Source organism: Periplaneta americana, chromosome 10, assembly GCF_040183065.1.
Source record: "Periplaneta americana isolate PAMFEO1 chromosome 10, P.americana_PAMFEO1_priV1, whole genome shotgun sequence".
Classification (NCBI taxonomy): domain Eukaryota; kingdom Metazoa; phylum Arthropoda; class Insecta; order Blattodea; family Blattidae; genus Periplaneta; species Periplaneta americana.
Window position 1 is genome coordinate 46,019,481 of NC_091126.1, and position 15,895 is coordinate 46,035,375.

Genomic DNA, 15,895 nt, shown 5'->3' on the forward strand with positions numbered 1-15,895 from the left:
TCATATTAAGAATTTTTATTGCTCTTTAAAGATTCAAGGTCTTTATCTGAATTTGATCCCGTGATATTTGGGTACAGTGACGGGCACGGTGATTATTAGACCACTGATAATAACGTTACACAGCTCTAAACATTCACACTATCATCATCAATGTAAATGTGTATCGTCGTCGTCGTCATCATCATCATCATCATCATCATCATCATCATCATCATCATCATCCTCATCCTCGTCGTCGTCATCTAAATGCAATTATTCCATTTGCATGAGACACTTGTTTAGCACCAAAGAAAAAAATAAGAGAAATTAGTTTCGTAACATATTTAAAGGTATATTTGATCTGACAATAACAGTCACTATTCATGAGAGTTATTTCTAAATCAGACTGAAAGCATGAAACATACCGGTCTTCTTTTCTTGGTCTAATACAGTTCTCGATTATATCCTTGACTTCGGGGTTTTCTACCTTTTCATAACTTAAAGGCTTGACACCCTGAAATGAGAAGTAAAATGCATATATGAGAACGAAAATTTTAGTATTATAATAACATTTTACAAAGGAGATATTTGGAACTATTATCAAGTGAAAAATTTAATTTTTACCTCTAATTGAGGTTCTGGCTGATATGTACATCTATTATGAGGCAATACATATCACTTGAATATATGTGTCAAAGGAAGAACAACTGTTTGTATACATCTGAAGTCTAATTAGTTAATCTTAGTAGTCAGCGATGTATACAATGGAAGGGGAAAGAAACTGGCCACCCTACCCCATTATCTCCTGGCTTAGATGTCTCATGAGTGATGCCTTATTGGTGTCACTCATGAGGTTCAAACTGGTCTTTGAACAGTTAACTAAACAAAACAACAATGTAATTTAATTAAGTAACAATATAATTGATTAAGTCAACAAAGCACTATTCCTTAGTTCACAAAAGAGGTCAATGAAGGAACGACTGAATACATCTAAAGTACATAAGAAGTCTGAAGGACAATTTTAACCCTACAGTATCTGTTCATCTTCAAAATGTAAATTTTAACATATCATTCACATGGTGGTCATTGTTTTTCTGACTCTACGAATACAGTTTATATAAAGAAATGGCTGGTCTGCATTTCGGAGTTACTACCAGAAGTGTATTTCAGATCTGGTGGGCCTTGGCAGCACCAAGATACTATTTTTCGAGGCAGAGCGGCACCAGAGCACTTTTCTGGTTTTGATATTATCGTCATATTTTGCATTTATAAAGTCATAATTTTATTCATATTTAAACAATTTAATAGTGAAGTCTACTCTTCAGACCAAACAACCTCTTCATCTTTGCTATCAGGAAGTTGCTCCAATTTTATTTTCTATATAGCTATATGCAACTAACTGTTTCTGCTCAAGCAGAATGGTCTATTAGCTTATGCTTTGAAATCCCAGAGGCAGGCCACTTATTTTTTTCTAAAGAAATACACCACTGGTAGTCCACATCTGTGGAGTAACGGTCAGCGCATCTGGCGCAAAGCCAGGTGGCCCGGGTTCGATTCCCGGTCGGGGCAAGTTACTTGGTTGAGGTTTTTTCCGGGGTTTTCCCTCAACCCAATATGAGCAAATGCTAGGTAACTTTCGGTGCTGGACCCCGCACTCATTTCACCAGCATTATAACCTTCATCTCATTCGGATGCTAAATAACCTAAGATGTTGATAAAGCGTCGTAAAATAACCTACTAAAATCAAATAAAAATAAACACTACTTGTTACTACTGTCAAAATCAACGTTCCAATGAACTGTTTGATGACTGATTTAATTACAAAGACCAGCAGAAAAAAAAGTCATAACATAGTATATGAACACTATACCTGAAACTTATATTGATTAAAATGAACTTGATATTAAAAGATCAATAAAAAGTGTCACACTTTATTACACACTTACACTGACTACTTTCTTATAGATTTGAGCAGGTCCTGTGCACTCCGAATATGGATACTCAGATGTTGCCATTTCAAGCATGCACATTCCAAATGCATACACATCTACACTCTCGTCGTAATGTTCTTCATACATCTCAGGAGCCATGAACTCAGGAGTCCCTAAAACATTTCAAATGTTGATAATTAAAGTATGATCTGTAATTAGAATGATATAGTTAGCTATAGCTCTTTACTAGAAAAAAAAAAGCAAAGAAATAATCTATTATTTTTTTCTGTAATGAAGTTAATAATAATTAGCATCATTACACTCGAGTCAGGCTGGTATATGAAATGGTTGAGTGCTGTCACTTGAGGGATGCACAATAGCAAAACAAATTGACATAGTGGTGACGGAGAATATTTCCTCCAGTCTGAATCTGTTCTTGTGGTGCATGGTTAAGTGGCTTTGTAAGCATTGGTTTCCGTGTTTCTGTTCTTTTTTCTGTAACTGTTTTCCTGTTGTCGAGTGTAAAAGTATGGAAACATAAAAAGACAAATGGAAGTGTATGGTTTTACACAAAAAGGTGCGTGAAGCGGTGTTACAAGTGTATCAGTTCTTTCGAAATAAATCAGAACCCTACATGTTCCACTAACAGCACTGCCGAATGTCATAAATGTATTGCGTCTGCTTGTGGAGTTGAACTTCTCACTGTGCAGAGAATTATTGTAAGTGAAGCCAGATCCTCATAGAATCTCAGTGGATTCATGGCTTTAAATCGCCTGGGAAAAATCATAATAAATGGGAAAAGATCACACAGATGGACGATTTTGATAAAAACATATAACATAATAATAACAAACATGTATGCAAAAGGCAAATTTCCCACAGCCAATAAACTGGTCGCAAAAATGAAAGAAGCTATTGGTTTCAGTGGTGGGAATTATCTATGTACGTCAAAAATATTAAGGACGTCCCACGTTCATAGACATCTATGACGTAGTGCAGAGGGCGGCCACTAGAGGGAACCCAAGAGTTGGAACTTAATCTGAGACGATTCTGTCCGACGCCAGGGTGGGTATCCGGTGTGGCTTAGTGGATAAAGCATGAGCAACTAGAGCTGAAAACCCGGGTTCAAATCCCGGCGCCGGAGAGAATTTTTCTCCGTTCCATTACTCTTTCATCGTATGATGATGCAGAATATCTGCATGGAAATATCATATGTACTTCGGTACATTAAAATAATATATATGATATGGGTAAATCACTTTGTGATTTAAGACAGCACTTATTCCGTCAGATCCCGGCCAACTGGTCACTCATAACGAGTGCACCTCAGCACATGTGTGGACCTCAGTCCTATGTTCATAGACATCTATGACATAGTGCAGAGGGCGGCCACTAGAGGGAACCCAAGAGTTGGAACTTAATCTGAGACGATTCTGTCCGACGCTGGGGTGGGTATCCGGTGTGGCTTAGTGGATAAAGCATCAGCACGTAGAGCTGAAAACCCGGGTTCAAATCCCAGCGCCGGAGAGAATTTTTCTCCATTCCATTACTCTTTCATCGTATTTTACATTAAATAACATAAATAATTAAAATATTTTCTTTATAAATTAATACCAGATTTCACATTACTATGTTCTACATTTACTCTACATCTTAGGCCTGGAGGCCACACTGAAGTAATGTAAGGAAAAGGTGGGCCTCATCATCAAGAAGGTTGACAAACACTGATTTATAAAATGGTTTTCACGAACAGCTGCTGCCCTAACTTGCACCTCAGCCTGTCAGTGTTTGTGGACAAGGCACCACGCACCAATCCTAAACAGTGAGAGATTATGGAATGATTGCCAAGTAAGGAATGAAGCATGGTTACAGGGTCGTAAGTCTGCTACAATACCACTGTCACTATAATCCCAAAGAACTGATGTGGGTTCAATAAAGGGTTATGTAGCTGATATGAACAATACTTTTAAATTTGCCGATGTGGAGAAATTAACACATCAAGTAATAGACAGTATTCATGTGTCAGCCTGGACAGATTGTGTTGCACATGGCAAGAAGTTGCAAGATGATGATTTTCGACATGAAATGACTGCAGATAGTATCATCAAACCAACAGTTACAATCTGTGTGATCCTAAATCGAAGGAGGTCAACTCTAGTGACAAGGATAAAGATTTTGGATTGCTTGCCGTAGTTCTTTTAGGGTGTCACAATATTGATCTGCACTGATCGTAGGTGTGGAATGCTTTCCTGCGGGACTGTGCTTCTTCACGACAATGCCCGCCCTCACACTGCTGCTGCAACCAGAGGTTTGCTGGAACAAATTCGATGGAAACTTTTTGATCACCACCCTATAGTCCGGATGCTCCTAGCGATTTTCACCTTTTCACGAAGCTGAGGTTCTGGGCGGGAAAAGTTTTGAAAAGTGATGAGTTGAAGAATGCAGTGAACAACTGGCTTAAAGGACTGGTGGCAGATGTCTACAACATGGAAATTCTAAAGCTCGTGGACAGGTATGACAAATGCTTAAATAATGGAGGTTATTATGTGGAGAAGTAAAGTAAGCTTCAAATTTGTAAGTGACATGTTTTTGGTTAATAAAATATATATTTTTTTAATTAAAGCCAAACGATCGTTATTTCCTGGATTACCCTCGTATTCAATTGATAGTTACGAGGTAATAAATAATGTTCCAGACCAGAGAGGTCACAGGTGTCTGCTACTCAAAAATGTGTCATTTCCAAATTAATTCCTTTTTATTTTGAAAAAAAAAAAAAAAAAAAAAAAACTATATATCATAATCATTTACAACCAATTTACAGCAAAATAGTGATTTTGACCAGAGGAAGATATTTTTAAAATTTCGGCCTGGCAGTCAACCTGTTACTTCCCTAATTCTACGTCATTGTTGCATCCTTCTGCTCTACAAAAGAGAATACAGGCCTTTACATAATCCACCATTTAATTTTTTACTATAGACTAACCACAGATTTTTTTGCATCCATTTTCTTTGGAAATAGTGCATTTTCTTTCTCTCGGAAAATTATGGAAAACAGAATTCGGCAGGAGGTATCCAAATGCACTTTACCCATTGAAATTTTTCCTCATCTTTCATATTTCGATTTGCTCCCATCAAATTACCAATACCATGCAGATCTATATAGTCTCGGCACCATCCAAACCAATCACAGCAAGAAAGCGATTGAATCCACAATCACTGACAACAACACATTTCTTCAACAAAAAATTTACTATCACTTTTTACCTTTTTACACAAAAAAAAAACTACTGCTGATTCCTTTTTTTGTTTAGACTCACTCATACTGCCATTTATCTAGTAAAGAGCAAGAAGCAAACGTGATAATGTATGCCTACAAACAATACAATGTAGACCCAATTAGTTACCAGATTCAACTGTGTCACACCTGCGCCATCAGATGGCCCCAACTGTGGTGTATGCACTTGATTTTTAGCAATCTGTAGCAATGTATGGCAGTGTCCCTCTACTATAGCCATCTACCAGACTTGAGTGCAAGCATACGAAAAAAATATCTGGGCCATGGAATAGAAAATATTTTACTAATACTTTATATTAACTAGCTACACTGTTTGGGGGGCACATGCCCCTGTACTTCCTCTAGATCCACCCATGATTCTTGGGTTAAATCGAATGGGTGAATAGAAAACTTTTATGAAGGTACAAACCATGTACCGGGTCAGAGGGAGGCAACATTATCAACATAATTTAGAGAAGAACGTAAGAATCATAATGTGATGTAACACAATAGAAACAAGCACCGGAAAATCTCGCACTGGGTTACTTGCTGAGCAGACAAAACCAGCTCCGGTGTAAGACTATATCAAGGTCATTCAGTTACGAAAGTGCCTGGATTTGATCCGGTATAATAAAGGTTACATTCTTGCCAAGAAAAGAATTTTCCTCTCTTCCACAACATAATTCTTACCACTCATATCGTTATAATGTTGAGATTACAAAGCAGAGAACTTTTATCTCATTGTTATATGCTTACAAAGCAGAGAACTTTTATCTCATTGTTATATGCTAACACATCTAAACTTATGCTCTAGCATCACAAGGCACAAGTGTTCTACTATTAAGTATCTTTGTCATTAATTCACATGGTTTGTTTTCTGTTTAAGATAACATTTTAGAGAAACTTAAAATTAACGTAACGATTTATGAACAGAAACTCACCTATAACGGATTTGGCAAAGGATCTGTTCTTCAGAGTGGCAAGTCCAAGGTCTCCAATTTTGACACTGCCTGTTGTACCAGTAATGAATATATTATCACATTTCAGATCACGATGTATAATTGGTGGTGTTCTGGAGTGTAAAAAACTCAAACCTTTAAGAATTTGTCGGCACCAAGACTTCAGAACTTTGGGATTAATTTTTTTAAATCTTCGTAAGTAACTGAAACAAACAAACCCAATTTATATTGCATAACACATACATCATAAATAAGCAAACACTCTTCCAATAAGTAAACTATTTATCATTTCTATTAGGCTCCAGCTGTGTAATCTCCTTCTACCTAGACAGAAGGATAAATAATCTCACATGTAAGCAAAAACAAAAATAATACTTGTTGCATTCAACATCGGACGTAACTTTTTACACACTCGGTATATATAGACAAGGATATACAAAAAATAATCATGGGAAAAGATCCACTAGCACCTGGAGTAAAATTGTATAATAAATTACCAATACAACACAGCAATTGAAGGTATGTAATAGATTTAAATCAGAATATAATACAGTAGAACTTCTATTATCCGTCGTAATCAAGGGGGTGAACTGCAAGGGTAATTGAAAAATTGGATAATCCGTATCATAAAAGATTTTCATAAATTAAGTAGATCTACATAATATAATTTTGTAATTTCCTTCGTGGTCTTGTGTTTAACATGTTAGGTCAGGGATGCGATACTGTGACTCCAGAGAGTCACGTATACTTTCCCCTTTCTTCCCCTTTCCATAACGCTTGAAGGCTGACTGTCTCAATGCAATGCAAAGACATCGCAGTACATATCTATACACCGTCAATGGCGGAGGTAGTAATATGAGTTCTTCAAACCAACATTGCATGTTTCATAGTGATTGAGAGAACGACTATTTTTTTGTCGTTAATAATGATAAAATCAGATATTTCATCTACTCGACGCAATTCAATTATGTTTCTCACTTTAATATTAAAAGACATTTTAACAAATCTCATCATACAGACTATGGGAAGCATTTACTTTCAGGAATGAATAATTATTGTTGTGCAGTGTTTGTAGGCATCGCTAGCAGCAATTTATAGATTAATATTGAACTATTAACTTATTTTTTTACAAGGTACAGAATGGAAGAAAAAACTGGAAGAAATGAAAAGCAGCTATAAACATAGACGTCATAGACTAAATGAAATCCCGTCTGAAAAACAATTTGAGAAAACAGTGAGGGCACTTTCACTGTCTCGAAGCACATTTCTAAAACATTAAGATCATTTTCGGAGATGCAACTCTTTACTTGCCCTCTCACATTTGCTCCTTTGAAGCTCCTCCTGAACTGCAATTAGAATTGACTTGCAGACTAATATAGCTATCCGATGTTCAGGGATGTCTGGTCCTGAGATTTATGAAAGTGTATCAGAAAAGAATTTTCCAAACCTACGTTTGTTTGCTGGACGATTAATGGCAATGTTTGGCTCGACCTACTGTATCTATGCGAACAGTTATTTTCCAAGATGAATATCATTAAAAAAGACATACGCAGCATATTAACTGATTTTCATTTAGTGTGCCAGTTGAGATTATGTTCAGATATTCAGCCCGATACTGACAAACTGGTGAAAGCTAAAAGGTATCAGCGTTCCTCTTCAGAACATGTCCAACACGAATAATAATATTATGCAACTGTCTCTATTATGTTATTATAATGTTCTGTATTGCATTGTGTTGTGGCACATTTGGTATAGTACTGGCCTTCTGTGCGATCCCGGTCCAGGTCGATGACATTTAAATGCGCTTAAATACAGGCTTGGCATTTAAGTGTGCTTAAATACAGGCTCATATCAGTAGATTTACTGGCATGTAAAAGAACTTCTGTGGGACAAAATTCTGGCACACCGGCAATGCTGATATAACTTTGGCAGTTGCGAGCGTCATTAAATAAAACATAATTGATTTAATTTACAATTCATGTTGGAAAATGTTCAGCTAAGCCTCGTGTTAATAACAAATATCAAAATATGATTAATTATTATTCAGTCAATATGGCTTAAGCAAATATGATTAATTATTATTCAGTCAATATGGCTTAAGCAAATATGATTAATTATTATTCAGTCAATATGGCTTAAGCATTATGTTCTGAATAATAATTAATCATATTTTGATATTTGTTATAATTGATTTACTTTTCTTTGGAAAGGAGCAACGAATGTGGAAATATGCGAGCGACAGTAGAAATGGGTCATCATGTAATGATGAGTGAAATGGGATAACGACAATGGACAGGCCTACTATGTCCAAAGAAGGGTACAAGACAGTGATTGGAATCAGAACGGGAGGGAATACGAGAAATTGAAAATAATGAGACAATAATTTTAGAAAGTAGGCCAAGGACGTAGAAAGAAGACAATGAACCGAAAAAAGCGAGATAAAAACAGGAAGTAGGTAAAGTTAGTAGCTACATTAAAAATGTAACGAGCGGAGCATAGAAGAAGAAAAATACTAAAATGAGGAAGGACATAAGTGACACAGGCATAAAATAAGTATTTAAATAAAAGTAAGAAATTAAAGGAATGATAAGTGAGGGAAAAGTCAGAGTTATTTACAGTGAACAAAAAGATGACATCAAAGAAAAAATGGATCAAGTAGCACTTGTGAAATGATGGGCAGTGCCAAGAGTGGAAGTGAAAGTGATCCAAAGTGTGACAGTGAATGGTAAACTGGTGATAAGGGAGTATATGAAGAAAAGGGAAGGCAAGTGTATAGCAGGGAGGTGTAATGCAGAAGTTTCAAGTCCAGTGAGTGTCGGGGATGTTGAGAGTAGAATTCTAAGAACCTATATGGAAAAAGGATTCGAGACTAGTAAAACAATAAATGGGTAACGGGTCGTGGAAAATAGGCAAAAGTATGGCAAGAGAGAACAGCTAGAATAGCGAAATATAGTGAAAGGACAAGTGAAATAAAGAGGAGCAAACAGTGATGAGCAGAAACTATGTGGTCAGTGAACCAACGGAAGAAACAGAGATTCGAGTTCTATAAAATTTGCGAACAAAGCTCTAGGTAGACCAGAAAGAACTTTAGAAGAGTGTATGAAAGTGTTTTGTGGGGAAAGAGGGCAGGAAAATAAATAAAAATCATGATGGGGAGACTAAAGGTTACAGTGTGAAAAGTATTAGAACGCAAAGATAGAGAGATATAAGTTTAAACTAAATCGAACATATTGTAAAGGTGAATCAATGATTAGTAATAAGTATTTGTAATAGGCAAAGATAGGTAGATACAAGTTTAACTGGTAAAAAGAATCATGAAAGGAGTTAGTAAAATTGTACAATATAGAATAAGTGGAATTAAAGGAATTTGGTTTTAATGAAGGTCAGAATATTAGTATTATTTGGGGACAGAAATAAGAGGCTGTAGTTTAATAGTGATGTGAAAAACGAACCTTTTTCAGTATGAAGCATTGCCTAATGAGAAGTATTAGTAGGTTTGGTTAGAATAATGTAAGTCGAACTGGGAAAAGTACTGTAAGTACCGATAAGTAAGTAAAAGTGTAAAGTCTTAGAATAAGTTAGATTAAAGATACCGGTACTAAGTTTTAATAAAGGTTATATGGCAAGAATTATTTATGATAGAAATAAGAGGATGTAGTTAAAAATTAAGGGGGGACTGAAAGAGAAAGGCAGTATTGTAGTAAGATAGAGAGAAACAGAGAATTAAGGTTAGTTCTCAAGCAGTAGTTAGGCATAAGACTGTATGACAAGTACAGGGGAGAGAGATCAATAGAATGTACTTTACAAGAGGACAGTATTGCGTTAACTCAAACATAAAGAACGTTCTTCAATGAAAATGTATATGTAATCAAAATAGTAGGCCTATTTATTAAAGTCATTCAGAAAATGTACATCATATACCGTAATGAAAAATGTCGCATTTCTTACTTTCAATACCAGTAGCATTAATTGGTTACTTGAATAACATGTAATAGTTTTATACTCACGTTTTAAGAGTCCCAGATGTCATAAGCTCAGTCACAAGAACGATATATTTTCTTTTGGTAAGTGTAACTTCCCAATAATCATAAAAACGTACTATGTTCGGATGCTGCAAGCCTTTGAGCATTTCAGCTTCCTCCCGAAATCTAAGTCTTTCAGTCTTGTTTAATTTTTTCTCCTAAAAGAACAAAGATAGTGAGAGAAAAATAGAAGCCAGGTACATTGTATCTTATATTACACACACAAAAATGGTATGGACTGGCTCAGACTAAGGCACCAATCCTGGTGCAAACACTTTCATCCATATTCATACACCCACATAAAGGTCCAAATGTGACTTCATACAACATAATACGTTCAGCACAATCATGTGTGTATATGCTTATGGAGCAGATAGCCAAGCGGTGCACTGTCATGGTATTGTAAGAATCATACAGAAGCATAATAAATCATATTGAAATATATAAAGAATTAATTTCAAACACCTTTGTGACTGCTTTCATTGCCAAAAGTGAAATCTGAAGTGTTAAAACCCTTTAATATTCATACAGTATAGTTAATTTATTTCATAACCAAATTGAATTGAAAGCTCAATACAAACAAGCAGCTGGATATGAACCTAAAACCTGCATCTCACTGGTGCCTTTCTTGATTTCTATATTATCTATCAATGCTGAATAAACTATTGAGATAATACAGTACTCTGACATGGCAATACATCATCATGATCAAGATTATCATCGTGCATACCAGAAGCATACAAGAATAATATGGATCTAGAGAAATGAAATACTTCTAGAAATAAACGAAGGAGAATACAATGATCAGAATATTTCCCGTATGGTACTCATGTTGTTGATTACTAACGGTCAGGAAGCTTGGATATCTTCCATTTTCCATCTAGCGTCCCAGTAGTATTTTCATATTTGTGTTGACAATGGCTTAGCAGAGAAGTTGATGGTTTCCGTTCATGATTAAGTTTAGGTCTTTGCACAGTACATGTTGAGGTGTTTTATAAATGTTGAGAGTATGGATATGGGTATCAAGACTTTCATGTCCAGTTATAGTTGTGAATATTGCTACAGTTCTCTTTCAGGGTAAATGTGATTTTGCATTTTTATTTCCAAGTAAGGTACTTCCCATTTTTATTAAACTATTGCTTTGGAGATATAACTAACACGTGAAAGATATATAATACAGTACGTTCTGCAAAGTGATATAGTGTTAAAAGTTGTGTAATCAAGATTATAAACTATTGCATTAAAATTTTTCTTGATTAGGTTACTACTTCAAATTTATTCTTTATAGTTGTAAGTACGGAATGACATTGCCTTTGCTTATTTGCTTGATTTGTGTTTCTTTCTTTGCTAATAATTCTGCTTGTTCACTTCCCCAAATACCACAATGCAATGTTAACTTGCTTCTGAAAGACTTTAAAAAGTTTTGAGTGGTTTATTTCTTTATTTTGTTATTTCTAAGAATGTTGTTATGTCTTGGAGGGCTATGCCAATACATAGCTTCTCCCAGCCAAATGTTAACCTCACATTCAAATGGTACATCCTGTTTCTAAAAGGCTCTGATGTCCGAGTCACAACAGTGTAACTGTAATATTCTGTATTGAGGAAATGCCATAAAACCCACGTACAAAAAATGTAAAGTAGCCACCAGCTGCATCTGGTGCATATAGTGTCCTCGAAAATATGGCTACATTATTAGCTCATGATGAGTTCCAAAGTATTTCCCACATGTAGTGTTCAATTTAAAAGAGGACCCACCATAAACAGCTGCAGTATACGTTTGAAATGATGTCTCTCTGTTTCAATGCATTTGTCCACAACACTGTTGCTTGGTTACTAACTATGATGTATACATAAGACATAGGAATATATATTACTACTATAAACAAAATATGCACACAGTTATGTGCTCTTCAATATGCGGTCATCTTTTAAATTCAATGCATAGCTCAGTTGGAAAGAGCACTCAGCGCGTAGAGCTGAGAGGTTCCGGGTTCGATTCCCGGTGCCGGAACGAATTTTTCTCGAATTAAATGGTGATAATACACATTGGCTACTTCATAGCAGTCGTGTAATATTCAATGAGGTAGGCGAGACCTCATATATAATGAATATGTGATGTATTAACTGTTAGCAGTTGTCACAAACTGATGTTGAATATGACCATAAAAGTCATTTAAATATGCGCTCCTGCATGTATGACTTACATTGTCTAAAGTGCAGGTAGTAAGGCCGTAAAACATTACAAGAGGAGTTCAGCCGGCACTGTGGATCGTGTCCCGGCATAACTCAGTTGGAAAGAGCACTCAGCGCATAGAGCTGAGAGGTCCCGGGTTCGATTCCCGGTGCCAAAACAAATTTTTCTCGAATTAAATGGTGATAATACACATTGGCTACTTCATAGTAGTCGTGTAATATTCAATGAGGTAGGCGAGACCTCATATATAATGAATATGTGATGCACTGTATTAAACTTGCGGCAAATTGTGGTCCTAGATTTATTAACAGTGTTTCAAGTAAAGAACACAATAAGGGATTAGAAAAAGAATCATACGGAATGAAGACCAAGTGATAGTGACAATAATGAAATGCAATTTAAGTTTCCTCTTCACAGAAACGAAGTCCAAAGAACTATTTACTGAAGGGCAGAAATGTAGCATGAGAAATCACGTTAATCAAATTTAGAATCACAACAAACAGTAATGTGATTGAAAAGAGAGAAGAAAAATTGACGAACATGCACTGCAACATGGAATTCTGTGATGAATATTAAGACACTTTTCTATTTAAATAAATATGCAGTCTTTCATATTGTCCACGGAATGATTAATTGAAATATGAAACAATGATGCGACACAATAAATAGTGTACATTCAGATGTCTGTTCAAAAAGGAGGAGCCTACAATTATTGACCCACTTGGGTGAGAATGACAATCGTTCTGGCTTATGGAGCATTGAACACAGGTTCAGTCCCATGTGTCATATCTGTACGTTTCAAAGAAGTATACATCAAATTACACATCAGTACTATTCACTTTTTATAACACTGTTCAATAAATTAATTTTCGAGGTGAATATTTTTCAAACAGGTTTCAGTAGTGTATTTTGTTATATTATTTGTCAAACAAAATCTAATATAAATTACTCTCTTTCAAACAAGTTTCAGTAATGTAATTTTTCTGTAACTTAAAAACTACACTTCGAATATTTTTAAGCAAGAGAGTATACTACAATGCTTATCATCAGTCTCAATGTTACTGTAAGTTTATTAAAAATGGTCAAAAAAATTTTGTATTCATAGTGATATGCATCTTATTATGTTTAGATGTATGGTTCTATAATAAACCCCATCCAAATCCCAATGATAGAAAAACTTTGATAAGGGCCGCAGAGGTCCAATCCATACTAAGAATTCAATACTGCAGCAGTCAGGTGGCCTTAGAGCTCGTGAAAAAAAAATGTGGGATGCTGGCAGCCATATGGACAGACTTGGCACATGAGAAAATATACATACCAAACCCCAGGGACCGCTCAGGCGCTCAACATGTTAATACAACAGTGGCATACATATTTAAATTATGAATATCATACAACTGTAATAAATGTCAGCAAACAATATTTATCATCTTGCCATATCCAGGGGTACAGAAATTCGAGATGCCAAGTCGCCATGGCACCTAAAACGTTTTATGTGGTGCCTAAGTTCTTTTTTTTTAGTTGTAAATTTTTTAAGACTTCGATTTCGTTTATGTTGCTACGACTTAATACATGATGTTAATAAAAGCAGTCATAGGAAGATGTTCGAGTGTGTAATGTGTTTTATTAATTAATTACTGGTATAATATATTTTACTATATTGTAGCAAATGTTTCTTTCTCTTAGCTCGAATGGATTTCTCATTGCATTGTGGATTAAAAGAGGTGCCTCCTGAAAAAAAGGGACTGGAAGCTGAAAATTTTGGAGTTCTGTCTATCCCTAGCAATAGCCTTAATTTTAATCAATATTTGAGAAAAATATGCAAGATTAATAATCTCTGTAAGTTGGGAAGTGTCTTCTTTTTCGTCAAAGAATCAGATGAAGTGCATGTCAATCAATATTAATTTTTACTGTGCAATAATGATTTGTTCTAGAGCAAATGCTTTTTTTTTTTTTTTCACGATTGCTAATTATACTAACTACGTCCCAAATTGTACGAAGTATGGGCTACTTTCTATGGGAAGTAGCATTTTAAAATAAAAATTCAATGATATAGGCCTACCATAGCCGTTTATCTTTCTTAAATCTTCATATTTAACACTCTATTAACTTCCTTGAGAATTCCTTGCACAAGAATTGCTATTCATAGGTGACAATTTAGTTCCACGACCTTTGAACTGCAGCTGTTGGTGAGAAAGTGACATCTTTAATGAGTTTAATTCCAAGAGTGACGTAGAAGTCCACATACTTATGTTCTCATTACTATGCACTCCACATACAAGTCTGTTGCTTTTATCGTTAATGGAAATCTAGAGAAAAATTCGAAGGAATAATAGCTAGCATGGCAGTTAAACACGCAATAAAAATGTTAATTGATTCCTTATTGAACCGAAAGGTGTTACAGATATTGAGACAAATCGTGTCGCAAAGGGAGTTAGACAAATTACTCTCCCTGAACCTCATTTCTTCCCCTAGGAACTAAATAGAACATTTCGAATATTTATGAGATTAGCATCTATCATAACACATCACACCTTCAAAAGTTCAAACAGCAAAGTGAATACTTGAAGAAATAACAAAGGCAAAAACTTTGATACAGGTATCAGAGGTGCATTCGCAAGCAAATACTCCAGAGGGACATTTAAAAATTTATATCATCAAATAGCACTGCAGATAAAGAAGCAATTTTGTTGTCATCTAAGCCAGTCTTAGTACCTGGTGGTCCATAGGCTGCATGAAAATTATACAGAAAATATATGAAGGAATGTATTCCTTGTTTAACATTAGTATCACATATAATAAAATAAAGTCAAAGGTACTACAACACATCAGCTTAGTTTATTACTTTACAAAGAAAGTCTGTATATTAAGCCTATGTACCATGCCACAGAAGCAGTTGCTCTCCTTTCATAGTGGTTCACATCAGAGAACCAATCTTTTTAAACAATTTAAAGGAATTTACGCGGGTCTTCATGATTACATGGTATAAACAAATTAGATTTTTTAACCATAAATCATGAAGTCTCAAGCAACTAATGTGTAACATAATTTCATAAAATAGAAAATGAGAAATCCTATCCATATCTAACTTAATTGGTTTAGTTTGATGAATATACTAATGAACTCATATAACAATGCTGAGGAGAGGAGAATTTTGTGCAACATTTCATGAAGAGAATTCCCGTACATTTTTTCGAATGACCAATTTTTCGAAAGGCTGTAATTCTATTTTCAAGTTTCTGAAAACCAAATTTCGAAAGTCTTTCTTCCGAAACTTATTAATTCCGAATAGTGGAACTGTTAATAACAACAATTAAAATGCATACATATACATTGTTGACTACGAATATAAAATTGGGGACTAACCCTGAACATACCATCTGCAAACCACTCATGAATTTTCATTAAAAAAATTGTAGGTCTTCCTTCAAGCCAAACATAATTATCCAGAATTCATTATCGGTACCCCTCTTTCCCTAGATATGAATCTAATAACAGAAATCTCTCACTCTGAATGATTTTTTTTTTTTTTGTAT

At 35.2% G+C, this 15,895-nt stretch overlaps 1 protein-coding gene across 7 annotated transcripts in view; it reads right to left on the reverse strand.

Annotated features, from left to right (window-relative positions):
• The window catches only part of Wnk (Wnk kinase), a 280,436-nt gene that overhangs the window by 103,081 nt on the left and 161,460 nt on the right, over positions 1 to 15,895 (reverse strand). For all 7 annotated transcript variants that reach the window (XM_069837316.1, XM_069837319.1, XM_069837318.1 and 4 more), the window contains 4 exons: positions 10,151 to 10,323; positions 6,126 to 6,346; positions 1,926 to 2,083; positions 405 to 493 (listed from right to left, as the gene is read on the reverse strand). In XM_069837316.1, coding sequence (XP_069693417.1) covers positions 405 to 493; positions 1,926 to 2,083; positions 6,126 to 6,346; positions 10,151 to 10,323 — 641 coding nt within the window. The remainder of the gene's footprint in view (positions 1 to 404; positions 494 to 1,925; positions 2,084 to 6,125; positions 6,347 to 10,150; positions 10,324 to 15,895) is intronic.